At 54.8% G+C, this 15,513-nt stretch overlaps 7 protein-coding genes across 7 annotated transcripts; 4 read left to right on the top strand and 3 right to left on the bottom strand.

Moving 5' to 3' along the window:
- Positions 1-520: 520 nt before the first annotated feature.
- On the bottom strand, positions 521-1,401 carry N656DRAFT_769269 (uncharacterized protein; the record flags this gene model as incomplete). Its single annotated transcript, XM_064813688.1, has 2 exons — positions 521-1,131; positions 1,191-1,401. The coding sequence occupies 2 exons, from the start codon at positions 1,399-1,401 to the stop codon at positions 521-523; spliced, it is 822 nt and encodes a 273-aa protein (XP_064669204.1).
- A 910-nt stretch (positions 1,402-2,311) lies between these two features.
- N656DRAFT_780357 (glycosyltransferase family 25 protein) lies at positions 2,312-4,015 on the top strand. The gene is made up of 3 exons (XM_064815358.1): positions 2,312-2,466; positions 2,529-2,743; positions 2,815-4,015. Exons 1-3 carry the CDS (start codon positions 2,437-2,439, stop codon positions 3,617-3,619), a joined length of 1,050 nt encoding a protein of 349 aa, XP_064669203.1. The 5' UTR covers positions 2,312-2,436; the 3' UTR covers positions 3,620-4,015.
- Positions 4,016-4,388: 373 nt separating this feature from the next.
- N656DRAFT_799007 (alkaline serine protease) lies at positions 4,389-6,385 on the bottom strand (the record flags this gene model as incomplete). The annotated part of the gene is made up of 4 exons (XM_064817826.1): positions 4,389-5,501; positions 5,594-5,875; positions 5,944-6,100; positions 6,159-6,385. 4 exons carry the CDS (start codon positions 6,383-6,385, stop codon positions 4,389-4,391), a joined length of 1,779 nt encoding a protein of 592 aa, XP_064669202.1.
- A 708-nt stretch (positions 6,386-7,093) lies between these two features.
- Positions 7,094-9,160, bottom strand: N656DRAFT_144806 (S-adenosyl-L-methionine-dependent methyltransferase). The gene is made up of 8 exons (XM_064808639.1): positions 8,848-9,160; positions 8,742-8,785; positions 8,593-8,678; positions 8,371-8,527; positions 8,244-8,277; positions 8,002-8,177; positions 7,493-7,912; positions 7,094-7,374 (listed from the first exon to the last, which is right to left on the bottom strand). Exons 1-8 carry the CDS (start codon positions 8,884-8,886, stop codon positions 7,335-7,337), a joined length of 996 nt encoding a protein of 331 aa, XP_064669201.1. The 5' UTR covers positions 8,887-9,160; the 3' UTR covers positions 7,094-7,334.
- Positions 9,161-9,488: 328 nt separating this feature from the next.
- N656DRAFT_790259 (S-adenosyl-L-methionine-dependent methyltransferase) lies at positions 9,489-10,710 on the top strand (the record flags this gene model as incomplete). Its single annotated transcript, XM_064816868.1, has 3 exons — positions 9,489-9,930; positions 10,000-10,204; positions 10,260-10,710. 3 exons carry the CDS (start codon positions 9,489-9,491, stop codon positions 10,708-10,710), a joined length of 1,098 nt encoding a protein of 365 aa, XP_064669200.1.
- A 302-nt stretch (positions 10,711-11,012) lies between these two features.
- On the top strand, positions 11,013-13,159 carry N656DRAFT_144466 (S-adenosyl-L-methionine-dependent methyltransferase). The gene is made up of 3 exons (XM_064808638.1): positions 11,013-11,563; positions 11,618-12,151; positions 12,212-13,159. Exons 1-3 carry the CDS (start codon positions 11,315-11,317, stop codon positions 12,725-12,727), a joined length of 1,299 nt encoding a protein of 432 aa, XP_064669199.1. The 5' UTR covers positions 11,013-11,314; the 3' UTR covers positions 12,728-13,159.
- On the top strand, positions 13,158-15,050 carry N656DRAFT_144904 (GPP34-domain-containing protein). Its single transcript, XM_064808640.1, has 4 exons — positions 13,158-13,863; positions 13,978-14,245; positions 14,316-14,767; positions 14,830-15,050. Exons 1-4 carry the CDS (start codon positions 13,588-13,590, stop codon positions 14,917-14,919), a joined length of 1,086 nt encoding a protein of 361 aa, XP_064669198.1. The 5' UTR covers positions 13,158-13,587; the 3' UTR covers positions 14,920-15,050.
- The last annotated feature ends 463 nt before the right edge of the window (positions 15,051-15,513 follow it).

The raw sequence follows: 15,513 nt of genomic DNA, 5'->3' as shown, positions 1-15,513 counted from the left end.
AGCCTACGGCTCAAACTCCCTAGCTACCTTATACATGGCTATGCCCTGACATGACGTATCCTAAACCCATGCGCCAAACACTGTGCTACTCCTGCCGCTACCCAACTCTCCCTCCCTAATCGAAGATATAAGCAATCTGTGCCAATCCCATGTCAACAACGACCCCCCTCTTACACTAGGGGGTGGGTATCAGAACTTCCTGCCAATGCTCGGCTCTTAGATTTTCTGCAGCACTTGCTGCCCAACGATGGTGTCCACCTGGGACTGGGCATATTGCTGAGGTGTGTTGGCGTCAAGGTTTCCGAGGTGTGTTGGCGTCAAGGTTTCGCTGTGCAGGCCCCTGCTTAGAAGGAGCGTGCTGCATCTCAACGGCGGTCTTGAACGGGGTATACGGCACAACAGCACGCGCAGGTCAGTTCGCCGTGGCAACCCGTGCAAGCTGCTCCTTGAGCTGCTCAATCGCCCCCTTTGTCCATTCCCCTCTCCTTCTCGGCCCTCGGCCCGCGGGCCTCTGTGGATACTATCCCAGTTCTACGGGAGTTGACCTGCCCGTGGCATTCGAATGATACCTGAAGGGGGGAGGAGGAGGAAGAGGAGGCGTCTGGGACTTCAGCATTTCGACATCATCCAGAGGCTGTGAGTAAACTCTCTGCTGTTGCTGAAGCTCGAGAAGCATCCTTTGTTGTTTCCTCACATATCGGAACCATAATATGCCACAAACGATGGCGGTAAGCCCGACGATAGAAACACCAACACCGATTCCTGCTTGCGCAGCAACGGGAAGATTGAGTCCAGAGTTCTCGAGCTCACTAGGTGCTGGAGTACTGCTCGTGGTTCCTTTCTGGTGCTCGCCCGAGGATGTGGTGGACAGCGACGTAATCGTGGAGGATGCGGACGCGGTCGTTGACGAAGGCGGTGACGTGCTTGTTGATGGGATAGACGGCGAACTGCTCGGAAGAGGTTCGTCGGTGATGTTAAAGTAGGCCGACGACATGGCTTCCACTTCCACCGACCCCAGATTCTCGAGACCACCCTCCTTCAGCCAGAAGAAAAACACGTTTGAGACCGCTAGGTCAAAGCTGTAAAGCTGCACCTGCCAATCGAACTCTGTCTCGGGCCCATCAGTGGTTCCTTTGAAGTGGAGAGTAAGTTGACCGACCATGATGCCGAGCGCTCAAACGGATACTTACGGAAGACAACGGGCCCCAGATTTGCGGAACCTCCGGCCAACTGCTGCTGCCATATCGCAATTGTATAGTTGGTAAGTTTTGTGCGGTACTGGATTTTCTGCACCTCCCCAACCCGAAACTGTTGCCTTTGGGTAAGCGGAGTGATGAATTGGGAAGAGACCAGAGGGACAAGGAAGGCGGAGACACAGGTCAGGATGCCAAACGGAATCATCTTCCAATGTCAGGGCCAAAACAAAGACAAAAGAAGCATTATGGTGACACGAGAAACGGCTTGGGAGTGCATAGCAGGGAACCATGATGCGTATCTTAACCTTGTGCGCCATGGGCTTTAAATCCTTTCCGATACGCGCCGCATCGCCCCGGCGGCGGCGGCTTGGTCTTTGACTGGCATCGCAAAGACGGGGAGATGAAACTTGTGGCATTACTGCTGAAGCTGCAGCAGCGCCCTCAAGATCACTGAGGGCTACGGAGTAACGAGCCGGCGCATAAGAGAAGCGCCGTAGAGACATCGGACAGGGCTTGGCGGCCGAGTTGCGTCAAATCAAGGTTCAGAGCCGGGGCCCGCACAGTGTATCCAAGCGCTCGGTACGCAGGTGATTGGCCGAATCAATCGCAGCGTGTACGTGCAAGCACGGTGTACTCCGTGTGACCCTTTCAACAACTGAACGGATACTTCGTACAACGGACACCTTTTACACGCGTACTGTACCTATGTACTATCCTCACTCTACAATACTGTGTGTTCTGCGCAGCAGTTGGCGGTTCCGAAACGCAATCACTGCGGCAGAGGACGCCTCTTTTCACACACAGATGTCCTTATTGGTCGGCGGCACAACAATGTTGGTCTCTAGGGTTTCATCGTACATCTTTCCAGCTGCGTTAAGCGCCGAGGCGCTCTAGAACCAATACGGCCTCGCCAGTTTTCCCATAGGCCATTTTCCCCCACGTCCGCCGTCTGGGCGGAATTTCCCAGCTGAACTTGCAAAATTCAGGGTTACAGTAGGTAGCAGCATACTTCCAGATTCAACGTTCTTCTGTTTCCTAAGAGTCGAACAGCTTGAACAAGATGGACTTGCGACTACTGCTAAGTCTACCAAGGAGACGGATTCTATACACCCTCGGCACGGCTGTTTTCATGCTCGGCACGCTTCTTCTTCTTCGCTTCCATGATGATATTTCAGTTCCTAGCAGCTCAGCGTTCAGGCATCAGATTGTCTATGAGCGTTGGGCCTCAACGAGCGGTTTGATGCGCGATATCAGAAATAGCACGCTTGGTGTAAGTGTGAACACCCCCTTGTTGCGCGTGGTTGGGATTATGAACACGAACCGCATTTTCAGTTTGCGAAAATATTTGTTATCGGCCTGCCATCTCGGACAGACCGTCGCGATACCATAGCCCTGCAAGCTGCGCTTAGCGATATCCAAATAGAGTTCGTCGATGGCGTTCAGGGCAAAGACGTCCCTGACAAGGCCATCCCTTCGAGCTACGAGCACGACCGTTTGCCTGACGGGCCCCTCGGTTGCTGGCGCGCGCACATGAACGTCGCCCGAGAGTATGTATCACTTTAGGTTCTAGTTCCTCTAATATACTGCTGGACCCTGTGCTTAAATACCCCTGGTGTAGAATCGTGCAACGGAACTTATCATCGGCCCTTATTCTTGAGGATGATGCCGACTGGGACCTGAGGATACGAGACCAGCTCTATGATTTTGCACGATCCAGTCACGCCCTTACGCAACCCCTGACACCGCGCAGTCGCCCGGGCCGCGTATATGCTGACCCAACGTATCCCATGCCATTTGACGACTCGCCTCAATCTGTACCCGAGCTAGACTTCTACTCCCTTCCCGCCACAGTCCCCCCGACGGCATCTCCTTACGGGGACGACTGGGACCTCCTGTGGCTAGGCCACTGCGGGATGCACTTCCCATTCGCGCACAGCAAAACGATCCCAAAAGGCCGCGTTATCCGCGCCAACGACGAGACGGTGGCACCCAAGCATCACCTATGGACCTTCAACACCCCCTTCACCCTCAAGGACAACTACCCTGACCACACACGGGCCTACCATCATGTCCAGGAGGGCGTCTGCACGCTCGGCTACGCGCTTAGCCAGCGCGGCGCGCGCGCGTTGCTGCACGAGGTGGCGCTTAAAGACGTCGACGCGGCCGTCGACATCCTGCTGCGGTGGTTCTGCGAGGGCGAGCAAGGCCGCAAGGCGGGCCGGCAGTGCCTGACGACGCAGCCGGCCTTGTTCCAGCACCACCGGCCAGCGGGGCCCATGAAGAGCCAGAGCGACATCGGAAACCACGGGGACGGTTACAGGGAGAAGGCCATGACTGATATGGTGCGGTGGAGTGTGCGGTTGAATGCCGACGCGTTGATGGAGGGGAGGACAGATTTTGTGGACCAGTTTCCAGACACATAACCACTAGAGGGATCCTTGGTCTGAGGATTTCAACTACTTTTCCAGGTCTTTGGAATAGGGGTTCTTGTTTGTATACATTGCCGCATGCATTTTCTCTTTTATATACCTCGCTGAATGAAAGGAAGGAGTGTTCTATACCCAGGACGGTGACTTGGGCCCTTGGTGAAAGTCGCTCCCCTGAGTCAGGGGCTTGCCCAGGCTCGTTTTGTTGTTTTGACTGCCGAGGGGCTCTAAGTATAGGAGGATGGGCCTAACTGCCTTGGGCTGGAAGTTGTTGGGAATAAACAGTTGGAACATGGTGCTTCAAACTGTCCTGCTATCTCTCTCTGGGCAGCAGAATATAAGCGATATCAGTAGGGCGACAAAAAACTCAGCTTCAGATTCTATCCACGTATACCTGTAGCCATTTGCCAGTGTGTTTGCTCCCAAACCATTTGACGGTTTAGTTCATGTTACCAAAACTCTTCGTGTCACACCGCCATTAAAACCTTCTTCAAGACAGGAAAGTTGGGCGAACTGTGAAGTTGTTCGTCGCCGTGAGGAAGACGAGGAAGGCTTGATTCGTTTAAAATGGGAGCTTACCCGAGACCTGTTACAGGATCCCAACCCTTGGCCGCAGGGAAACCTGGAGAGCCGCAGCCGGGATTACTACCAGACACGATGTCATGGAAGGCCTCCGGATGTTGATACTATACGGCTAGGATTAGTTCTGCCTTCCCCATAGCCAGAGTGACTGTTGGTCAACTTACGAGAATAGGGTGGATGAAACCTAAGGGCTCTTTCCGGCCTCAAGACGTGCCTCATTGATCAGGGTCAAGGCAGCGCCAAAGACGGGTGCGGACAGACTGGTGCCACCAACAAGCCACCATGAGCCGTTGGAATACACCACCTGCCTATCACCGACGGCCGCAACATCGGGATACCCCCGGCCACCGTTGTGGTAGACGCCGTCCTTAATGTGCGAAAAATCTCCATCTTTAACGAAGTGATTATAACCCGAAAACGAAAGGCTCTTCTCCACCTGGTCGAAATACTTCTTGACGGCGCTCTTCTGATAGCTGGGCATGCCGAAGACGTTGGAGAAGCCGCCACCGCTGGGGAACCGTGCCGTCGCCACCTCGTTCAACTTCTCGTACGGCGCAGGAGGCTTACTAGTATCAAAGCGATCCCACTCGGTACTGCCGACGGACAAGACGTATGGGCAGCTCGATGCGGAGTCCGGGTCGAAGATTTTCCCCTCGGGGCCGTAGCAGGTATCCGGTCCCACACCGCTGTCGCCGCTAGACATGACAACCGTCGTGCCCTGCAGACCAAGCTTCATCCACTCGTCGCACTGCCGCTTCATGTAGTAGTCGGGCCAGCCCGCTTCACTCCCACCATAACTAATGCTGATGACATTCGTAGGCTTGTATACACCGCACTGCAGCTGGCCCTTGTAGCCACCAGGAGCCGGGTTCGGGTACACGGGGTCGTTACACTCGGGTGCGGTACAGTCGCCTTTCTCTCCGTAGGCCGAGTAGGTGCAGTAGCTGCCGTCGATGGCGTCGAGGAAGGTGTGCCAGAAGCCGCTGAAGTTGCCGTGGGATTCGTAGTACTCGTCGTCTTCTTGAAAGAGGACAAGGCCCTGCGGGTAGATCAGGGGCCAGGCAGAGTCAAAGTCCAGTGGGGCCTCTAGATCGATGGGGACATATTCCGAGGTGTCTTCAATGGCGCCAATCGCCCCGTTAATGAGGCGCTCCTCTGGATAGGTGCCGTTGGGGATGCTGGGGTAGAGGGTACTGAAGTAGATGTCTAGGTCTTTCCTGCTGTAATGGACGTCCAGACTCTCAAAGATGCCCAGCTTATTGCCGGGCATGGCGGAGTTGCCCTTAGGGATGTTGTACTGGGCTAGCTGAGTGTCAGTAGATGACATTAACTTGAGACGGGCAGAGAGTCACTTGCCTCTTGTGCAGTCGGCAGTCACATAGAGCGAACAGGTGGTTGAATGGGGTGGGGGAAGGCTGGCAGCTGCGTGACAAAGGGCTTCACGCGGTTCTTGTCGGCAACACGGCGCTTCTGGACGTTGTGTGTCGCTTGCGCCCTCCTCGTACGCAGCCTGACACCCGGAGTCACGTAGTCAATGTGCTCCGAGATATGGTGTGGGACATGGTACTCTTCGGTGGAGATGTCATGACTGCCGGACTTATGCTGCCAGATGTGGAACTCAGCGAACATGAGCTCTTCGACCTCGCCAACCGTAGCGTCGAATTGAATCCACTTAAGTACAGGGACACATGTTAGAGGATTGCATAGACAAGCCAAGGAATCGGATGGTAGATGCATACTTGTTTGTTGACAGAGTGCCCGATACGCTCGGGAGCAATCCCAGAAGCGACTAACCACTCTTTAATGGCATCAACAGTGGATTGTGCGGGCGAGAAGAACTCTATGACCTCTTCAGGCGTCATGTGCTTGCCATAATTAGGAGAGCCAGGCGTCGAGCTGTTAACGACGTGTCAGTATCGAAGTTTGGAATAGCCAGAGAGAATGTTTTACCCACATGTCATAAAGTTTTTCACGGCCGGCCTCCAAGTTGGACTGCTTGAGACCGATACGCATCGGGAGGACCTCAGTGCTAGGGACCTTTGCCCTCTTTGTCCATTGTGTTGACCAGTGAGGCAAGTGGCGCTCGTGAAGCCTGTAGGAACCAGGGACCTCGCGCTTCTTGAGAGGACTAGCGAGGGCGAAGCCGGTTAAGGCAGCCAAGAAGAAGATCTGTGGTAGCATCCCGATGTCCCGATGCAGAGTTGCTTAGCAGGATGGAGGATAGAGCACAAGGACAGGTAGGGAGTAATCTGAGGCCAAGACATATCCTCAATATAAATAGTAAATACTCCCTGGCTCCAAAGCGCGGAAGTCTCGGGAGCACATTGCCAGCAAGCGGCGCGTTGCCGCTTTGGAATCCATCTCATGATCCATCTTGTAGATCCCAGCCTGGTAACAATTGCGCATGGCGAGCCAACGTCCTGGGAACCGAAGTCGAGATAAGCCGTGCTTGGGAGGTGGATTGTGATGTGCCTGGTTGTGAAAGGGGGCCTATGGGACGGTGTTCCCTGCTAGCGTGTTGCTTGTCAGTGCTTGTATGCTTGTCGACCAACAAGTTTGAGGAAAGGAAGGAATACGAACCCACTGGCGCCTCAGGAGTGCAACGTCGTGCCAAGCACTTGCCAAGCTCGCCAAGCACCTCCCCCTTGAGGCCTAGAGCCCGACGACCTATTCCACCCGATTGAGGTGCTGCGGATACTGGACCGAGAATTGTCCTCGGCATATGGGAATACGGCGGATACACAAACCCATTGTCTTCAAAGAACAAATTACGAGAGCCTGTAGAGTGTAGTGGCATCAATAACATGAAAGTACCTCAAACCTGGAACTGGTCTCGCTCAGTATCTAAGGCACATGCAAGTAAAGACTTTCCATGTTCTTATAGTTGACTCTCCGTATGAGTGTGGCAGATTGCAAAGCCCTGTGGTCTGGGCTTCCAGGAAGCATGATTCGGGGGAAGTGAGAGAATACAATGACACAGGACAATCGCATTGAAAATTGAGTGCCACACTGATGGCTATCTATGCTGCATATAACGAAATTGTCTCACCGGGTCCCAACCTACCTTAGTCGCTCAACTCTATCTTGCAGTTTCCCCGTCGGCCAACATATTTCCACCCAGCTCCTCTGCTCACTCCTTCTGCTCAGGCTTCTGGCCGTAAACAACGTGACTGCAAACAGAGTTAGTATCTCCGAGTTTACACCCCACGACGCTCTACTAGTAGGAGTCTACTGGTAGGTAGCCATCTGCTGGGGCCGGGAACCTTAGGTAGGAAATTTAGTACTCACAAGTCGAACTGAGCATGTAAGCTCGAGCTCTTGAGCTCGCGCCGGACCATTGCCAGCAGTGCCAGGACCTCCTCCTTGCTCCAGCCTGCCACGCCGCAAAAGAGGCGCAATGAGAAGGCCTCGAGGCCGCTCATGACCTGCGCCATGTTGTAGGTGCCCACCTCCTTGAGATGGGGGTCCTTCGGCCAGGCGCCGATGGGAAGGCGAAAGCGCTGGTGCGTTACCTTGGTGAAGCCAGCCTCGCGCACCCATTCCTCGAGCTTCGGACCCGGGCACGGCTCGCGCCCCGTCTTCCGAGCTGCGTCGAGCAGTGTCCCGATCCACTTCGCCGTGTGCGAGTCCGGCGCCAGCGAGCCGTCCTCCGAGTAGTATTGTAGGTCAAAGTCCTGGAACTCTGCCCACCCGCCCGGGCTTAGGTTGCTGTTGTTTCACTCGTTGGTTAGTTCCACGTATCTTGTGACGGCTGAGAGGTATGTGCACGTAGAACTGGAACAGGGGGTTGACGCAACTCGTAGACGGAACCGACGAGCTTTGGCCAGTCCTTAATGCAAGCGGCCATATAACGGCAAAATATAAAGTCGAAGGGCCTCGAGTACACCCATGGGCACTCAACGTCGTCGATCTCGAACTTGACGTTGGGAGGAACCCAAGGCGGTTGTATAGCACTTAGGTCATTTCCTAGGATCTACCTTGGCTGGTTAGCGACGGTCTGAATCTCATTCATGGCCATCTTGACCCCTGGATGCCATGCCTCTGCGTTGGGGTATTCATCACCCATGGCCATGCTCCCTAGCCATCATCAATCCGATCGAGTCAGTATGGGCGGCTATTGTAAGCAGGGACTTTGGGGTATGGATATAGGTGTCCCGAGTTTGTACGTACATATCCCTGTTCCGGTACCAATGTCCAGAACGCGTTGCGTCTTGTCCATGTCAATGGGCGCAAGAAACAACTTGTCGCCAATGGCTTTAGTCATGAGCAAGTGCGATAGGTCAAGGCGGTCCTGCTCAAGCTCATCGTTCGGCAGGCAGTAGACTGGTAACACGCGGTCAGCCCTGGGAATACAAGACGACGGGTGTAGGTTACCAATAACTACGAACCTCCAGACCGAAAGGCATGATAGCGGCGGCCGTTCTCGACGGGATAGTCGAGAATGCTGGATGTAATAGAGGCAGTCAAGGCCGAGCTACTGTGCATTAGCAAAACGAACGCCGACAGCGCTAGAAGTTAGGGTAACTTGAATGCATACACGTCGTCCGAGATAACCGAGTCATGGTCTTCATCAACCTCGACCTGCAGCTTGTCAGCGCTTGGAGGCCTTCGTACTACCAGCTAGAGGTAAAAGGATGACCAACCGGATCGACCTCAATATGAGCCTGTGATGCCTCAGCCATAGCTCAACTTATTTCCTTAGCCAAAAACGAAAAATAACATGAAGTTAGGAGGTATTTCGTTCAAATACTAAGTCAATTGGGACAATGTAGCTTAAGTAGATATAAGGACGGGTACATAAAATATAATTGAACTCTCTAAGGTAACGTCCTGCTTAGAATGCGGACATGCTGATGTGCGGGAAATTCCCTCTTGTCCGAATGATAATCAAGGGAGGGGATCGGGGGAGGAGTAGGTGTGGAGGGGTTAGGGTTAAACACGCAGCTTCCCTGCCTGTGGATGCGGGACATCTACTTCCGAAAACGCGACAACAGCCCATCCATGTCTGGTTTGTCGGGGTGTCGGCGTTCCTTACCTATTCAGACTAGGGACTTCGATAGTGGCCGCATGGGGGCCGTCCTGGCTACCCTTCTCCTCCGTAACAGGCTGATATTTTTGTTCGAGTCGCCTACCCCAGGAGAGGTGAAGAAGCAATAGCCGCCGCTTGGTGTATGAATTCTACGCAGTGTGTAGTCAATTCCCCACAAAGCCCAGCGCGCCCGTCGCATTCCCACGCTGCATATCCGCGAGCTAGCAACGGTAAAACCAAACGTTATTACGAAGTATGGCCGACGCAGAGAAAGCTGAGAGCTCCCCGTCCCCCGCAATTGCAGCCGGAGCTGCGGCCGGAGGTCCATCATCACCTCCACCCGTCTCTCCCAATGCGCCGGGCAATGATGAGTTCATCGCACCCACAGAGGGCACCATCATCGAGGCTGCAGACTCGGACGAGAGCGACGATGGCTACGCAACTGATGACATGTCGCGCGGCTCCACAAGCATATCCTCGAGCGTGCGCGACTATGCCTTTGAGAACAACCGGCGCTACCACAAGTTCAAAGAGGGCGCCTATGCCTTCCCCAACGACGAGCCCGAGCAGGAGCGCGAAGACATGAAGCACGCCATGATTGTGAACCTGTGCGACGGGCGCCTCCACTACGCGCCGCTCAAAAACCCCCAGAAGATTTTGGACGTCGGTACTGGGACCGGAATCTGGGCTATTGATAGTGCGTTGCCTCTTCTCCGTCTTCATGTTTGTTTTTATGTGTTGTATTGTACTGGTCTAACAGCAACAGTGGCCGATGAGTATCCCGAGGCCGAGGTGACAGGGATTGACCTGAGTCCCATCCAGCCCAACTGGACTCCTCCCAATGTTTCCTTCCTGGTCGACGATGCTGAGTCCGAGTGGCTTTACAAGCCCGGAACCTTTGACTACATCCATATCCGACACATGACGAGCTCCATCCGGGACTGGCCCAAGCTGCTCGCTCAGGCATACACGTAGGTCATCTCTCCCTGTGAGGCATCACCAGCGAATTCTCCTGACAGCTCAAAGTGCACTCAAGCCCGGCGGCTGGATTGAACTACAAGAGCTTCGTTTCATCGTCATGTGTGACGACGGCACTCTCAAGGACGATGACCCTGTGGCCGACTTCATCAACAACGTCAAAAAGGGCTTGGCTGCACTCGGCGTCGACCTCCTGTCGATGGAGAAGCACCCCCAAAGGCTGGAGGAAGCCGGCTTCACCAACATCGACAAGACGGTGCTCAAAGTGCCGATTGGTGTTTGGCCGCGCGATCCGAAACTCAGGACCATCGGCCTCTACAACCGGAGCATGATCTACGACGGGCTGCAAGGGATCGCCATGGGACCGTACACTAGGGGTCTTAAGTGGACGCCAGCCGAGGTGGAAGTCTACCTCATTGGAGTCCGGAAGGGGTTGATGAACCATCACGTCCATTCATACTATCCTTTCCACGCTGTCATTGGACAGAAGCCTCTGTAGGTGTACGCCGGATGCCAGTGTGCTGGCCGGTCACAACGCACATTGAAAATACCTCAACAACGAATCCTCCTTCAATCTTTCTCCTCACCATTGGCTCCATACTTTAGTGTGAGCGGTTGAGGCACAATGCCGATTCGCTATCCAGATGATTTCAGTACGTTGCATCCCACTATTGGCGGAGGCGTGGTTGCATACCACTATCGGTGGAGGCGTTGTTGCAAACCACCAAGGTCTCGCATCGGCGGAGGCGTTAGATTCTCCGGGGATGCGGGATCTGGCAACGCCATCCGACTTCTGTGCGCAGCTAGCACCACTTTGGAAAAGCGCTGAACGATTGGGGTCAAAATGAGGGGTTCCTGCAATTGGTGGGTCGTCCACGTCGTCAGGGTATCATCAGAGTGGACACACCTGATAAGCGGTCGGGCTCGTGGAGGAGAGAAGAGGAAAGGGGAGAACGCGAGACCGTTGCGATCAGGGGGACATGATGGGGTTGCATTTCTCTGTCGGTGGCACTGGCGATTCCAGACCGCCGGGACGGACTGAAATGTACGAGCTGCTGCACTCCCTCTTCCCCGGGTAACACAACGTCGCGCATCCGTTGATCATGGCTTCGATCGAGCGCATGACGGCTCTGGCCAAGGAGATATCGGAGAAGACGGCCATAGTGACCGACTATCTCAAGGCAAAAGGCCTCGACGCTCCTTCGTTTGATGTCAACGGACTCGACCAGTTCCCCATCCCTCCCGAGGATGAAGTGCCGTTCAAGGCGCGCCTCGCGCTCGCGGCGGCCACCAAAGAGCTATACGACATATCCGTGGGTCCAAAGGAAGGACTGCGAAACTTAGCCTGGGATGCAAGTCAAGGTGCCCAATTCAGTGTCTGACACATGGATTCTGATACGGCACAGTCCGCAAACAGCATCTCTCTGCATGCGATATGGGAGTTCAAGGTTGCCCAAGCTGTCCCGCTCGAAGGCACCATCTCTTATCAAGACCTGACGGCAAAGGTGGAGGCTTTGAACGGTGGCCTCCCCATCGGTGTGCTCAACCTGCGCCGACTGCTGCGGCATGCCATGACGACTCGTATCTTCTGCGAGCCTTCCAAGAACCAAGTCGCTCATTCACGAGTTAGCAGGCTGTTGCTCGAAGACGAGCCATTGAAGAACTGGGTGGGCTTCATGTGCAATGATCTGTGGCTGCCCATGGCCAATGTTGTCAATGCCATGAAGAAATGGCCAGCGAGTGACGAACCGACAGAGACGAGCGTGAATCTCGCGTACAACCAGAGCTTACCTTGGTTCGATTTCCTGCAGCAGGATACGGCACTGAACAATCGCTATAACCTCGCCATGCAGGCCCATGGAAGTGCTGAGGGCTACAGCACGGATCATGTGGTCAACGGCTATCCCTGGGGAGATCTGGGGGATGCAACAGTTGTAGATGTCCGTTTCCCCTTTTACGCAGACACTTGACCTTGGCTAACCACTCCTCTCCCCTGACAGATGGGCGGTAATCAAGGATACATCTCTTTTGCCATCGCCGAAGCCTTTCCCAACCTGAAGTTCATCGTGCAGGACCAAGCCGGGATGCGAACGCCTGAAACGATCGGCAAAGTCCCGGATCATCTGGTGGAGCGCGTCCAGTTGACGACGCACGACTTCTTCACGCCTCAAACTGAGGTAGCCGAGTGCTACTTTATGCGTATGATCCTGCACGGCTTCTCGGACAAGTACTGCGTGCGGATCTTGCAAGCGTTGGTGCCAGCTCTACGCAAGGGAAGCCGGGTGGTCATCAACGACGGTGGCCTGTCGGAACCGGGGACGGCGAGCTATCTCGAGGAACGGGCGATGAGGACGCTGGATTTGTTCATGCAGGTCACGGTGAACGCTCGAGAGCGAGAGGCGGAAGACTGGGCCGACTTATTTGCCAGGGCGGATCCGAGGTACCAGGTCAAGCGCGTATGGAAGCCCGAGAAGAGCGTCATGTGGTTTATCGAGGCGGAATGGACGGGGGATTAACTGCATGAGTGAATTGGATGGTGACGGAGAGGGATTCATTGTTGCCTAATCACGTACATTGCAGATGACGTGGAGAAGGATGAGGAGAACGAAATGGCCTGGGGTGGAAAGAACCTAGTATAAGGGGAGTCGCTTGGATTCGCTATCTTCAGGGGTACAGTTCAAATAAGACGCATCCCGAGTTTACTACTCCGCTCTCTCTGTTTGGTTGCCTGTGGGGATGTATATCACCAACTTGAGATTCCTGAGGGTTGTGTACAAAATTTTGTACTGAGTACGGATAACCTGTGGTCGAAATTTGAGCCAGTTTTGAGGTCAGCCTTGGCATTGATCCTTCCATTCTCGGCAACACTGCAGCAGAGGCGCTGCTATCGTTATCGGGGTGGACCCACAAGGCCCCCGAATCCAGGGTGAGGGTGCCGTTCTCGAGCAGCCTTTCCCAAGCCAGGCCGTAAACGTTAATCAAAAAAGGAGTGGAAAAAAAGGGACGACACGCGACGACTGCATATCCTTCCAAGACACTCGCAAAAGACAAAGCCCGACCTTCTACTATCTTGGCCATTCCTCTTTCGAAACCACCAATCCTTGAGATACCGTTTCCCTTGCTGGATTTCGGATTTTCTCCAAGGCTGCCTCGTGGCTGAGACCCTGGAATTGAAGTTCGAGTCTGCCAACCGCCGAGCAGCCGCCCGGCGTCGGTGATTTCCATACCGTCTCCCCAAACCGCCCCAACGTCTGCTGTGAGCCAACAGAGAAACAATCGTGCCGCAATCTCGGCTGCGCTAACTAGTTCCCAAGCCGACCTGATAACACAAAGAAAACTGATTTGCGCCGACCACGCTCCAGCGCTTCTGCATACCATGGCTACAACCACGTCAGGCTTGACACGGCGCCGCGGAGCAGGAGGGGGCGGGGGAGCCAATGGCGACGGCAACGGCAGCAATGGCATCGGCTCGCGGTCTAGTTCGGCCGCCAATGTCAGGGACAGTGCGCCAGAGACGAGCTACGAGAGCGGCGAGAACGGCCACAGAATCGCCTTTGACCCGCGCGACATTAGCGAGAGCGCCGAGCGCAGTAAGCAGCCAAAACTGACCCTGATGGAAGAGGTGTTACTGCTGGGACTCAAAGATAAGCAGGTTTGTCGGGTCCCTTGCCTTTCTCCACTTCATTTCGCAAGCATGTCATTTCCATTCGATGTGGCCGCTTGAAGGCTGACAGACGGCTTCTCTCGCCTTGGCGGGGTTGAATAGGGTTACCTGTCATTTTGGAACGACAACATCTCATATGCCCTGCGCGGCTGTATCGTCCTCGAACTCGCCTTCCGCGGCCGAATCAGCATGCAAAAGACCCCGACGAGACGGAACTATCCCCTGCCCGACCGGATCATTGAAGTTATCGACGACACCCTTACAGGCGAGGTGCTGCTCGACGAGGCGCTCAAGATGATGAAGTCGAGCGAGAAGATGAGCGTCAGCAGCTGGATCGACCTTATGAGCGGTATGCAGAAACTTCAGCCGAGTTTGTCCTGCCGTATAGGCACACTGTCATTGTCAAGAAATATTGGCTAACACGCATGGCGTGTAACAAGGCGAGACATGGAACCTCATGAAGATTGGCTACCAGCTCAAGCAAGTCCGCGAACGGCTCGCCAAGGGTCTAGTCGACAAGGGCATTCTGCGGACCGAGAAGCGTAATTTCTTGCTTTTCGACATGGCCACACACCCAGTGGTGGACGGCGGCGCAAAGGAGGAGATCCGCCGGCGCGTTCGCAACGTGTTGACACAGCGCACCGTCGTGCTCAACCCTTCCCAATACCTCCCCGAGCACCTCGAATTCCGCTATCTCCGGACCGTGGCCATGGTTTGCGCGGCCTATGCAGCCAACGTCCTCGAGAACGCCCTGTCGACGCTCGGCCACGAGGCCCGGGAGAAGGCCTTCAACCAAACGGACGAGCTACTGGCCGACTACAGTCAGTGGCCGTTCGGCAAGAAGGCAACAAACAACGATGTCGGCGAAAATCTGCCGCAGGTCATCGCCGAGGTTCGTCCGTTTTCTAGTACTCATCACTCTTCTCATCGCATTTTGCTGAACAAAAGGTACAGGAAGTCAACAAAGCCCCAGAAAAGGAGCTCCAACTCGAGGTCGTAGCCGCCTGCCTGAGCGTCTTTACTCGCCTCGACTCCCTCCTTTAGGGTGTTTGGACTCGTCAGTCCCGCTCTTTAAGCCGGCTGGAAGCTGTTCTTTGCGACGTGCGGGGACTATGCGGCGTATGCTCACCCATCTCACCCAACCGCTCCAGGCTTCTTACCGTTAAACCCGATCTGGTCTCTTCCAAACCCAGGACAAGGCAACTTGTAACCGCCGAAATGGGCAAGTGACTTTGCATCTTGGGTAAAGGCCGGCGAAGGTAGAAGACGGAGGGCTAATACAGGGAGGGGGGGTTTTCGGCAAGTTCAGCCGGGTTCCTTTTCTAAGGCGGTGGAAATGGGTACGGAATCAGTAGGGCTGAATTGGGAAGTCGGTTGGTCGCATATCTCTCTGCATGCGTGCTGATGGCTGGGTTCACCATTTCCTGTCCGTGGGCAACAGAGGAAAAGCCATCGGAAGGGGGAAGCGCTCGGTGGATCATTTCGCCGGGGCAGGTACCGTAGTTGATGAGCAGAGGGGCCGGTCATGATATCTTGTCCCGGTCGTGGTTTGGGTCTGCGTGGGAGGCGGATAAACGGGCTGTATTACCCCTGGTGGTTTGTTTTTTGTTTCGATAGTGTTCTTTTCAGAGGGCGCTC

The sequence above is a fragment of the Canariomyces notabilis genome (genome assembly GCF_033297395.1).
Source record: "Canariomyces notabilis strain CBS 508.74 unplaced genomic scaffold N656scaffold_14, whole genome shotgun sequence".
Lineage (NCBI taxonomy): Eukaryota > Fungi > Ascomycota > Sordariomycetes > Sordariales > Chaetomiaceae > Canariomyces > Canariomyces notabilis.
Note: the sequence above shows the minus strand (reverse complement) of the source record. Positions and strands in the feature narration are given on the sequence as shown.

Bases quoted from the DNA above. Each gene is read 5' to 3' on its own strand.
- N656DRAFT_144806 (XM_064808639.1), bottom strand. From the start codon at position 8,886: ATGGCTGAGGCATCACAGGCTCATATTGAGGTCGATCCG. The intron at 8,278-8,370 runs GTACAAACTCGG...ATGGCTAGGGAG, and splicing joins ACCGGAACAGGGATATGTAC to CATGGCCATGGGTGATGAAT. The intron at 7,913-8,001 runs GTTGCGTCAACC...GTGAAACAACAG, and splicing joins CTCGTCGGTTCCGTCTACGA to CAACCTAAGCCCGGGCGGGT.
- N656DRAFT_144466 (XM_064808638.1), top strand. From the start codon at position 11,315: ATGGCTTCGATCGAGCGCATGACGGCTCTGGCCAAGGAGATATCGGAG. The intron at 11,564-11,617 runs GCAAGTCAAGGT...GATACGGCACAG, and splicing joins TGCGAAACTTAGCCTGGGAT to TCCGCAAACAGCATCTCTCT. The intron at 12,152-12,211 runs GTCCGTTTCCCC...CTCCCCTGACAG, and splicing joins GGGATGCAACAGTTGTAGAT to ATGGGCGGTAATCAAGGATA.
- N656DRAFT_780357 (XM_064815358.1), top strand. From the start codon at position 2,437: ATGCGCGATATCAGAAATAGCACGCTTGGT. The intron at 2,467-2,528 runs GTAAGTGTGAAC...CCGCATTTTCAG, and splicing joins TCAGAAATAGCACGCTTGGT to TTTGCGAAAATATTTGTTAT. The intron at 2,744-2,814 runs GTATGTATCACT...CCCCTGGTGTAG, and splicing joins CACATGAACGTCGCCCGAGA to AATCGTGCAACGGAACTTAT.
- N656DRAFT_144904 (XM_064808640.1), top strand. From the start codon at position 13,588: ATGGCTACAACCACGTCAGGCTTGACACGGCGCCGCGGAGCAGGAGGG. The intron at 13,864-13,977 runs GTTTGTCGGGTC...GGGGTTGAATAG, and splicing joins TGGGACTCAAAGATAAGCAG to GGTTACCTGTCATTTTGGAA. The intron at 14,768-14,829 runs GTTCGTCCGTTT...CAAAAGGTACAG, and splicing joins TGCCGCAGGTCATCGCCGAG to GAAGTCAACAAAGCCCCAGA.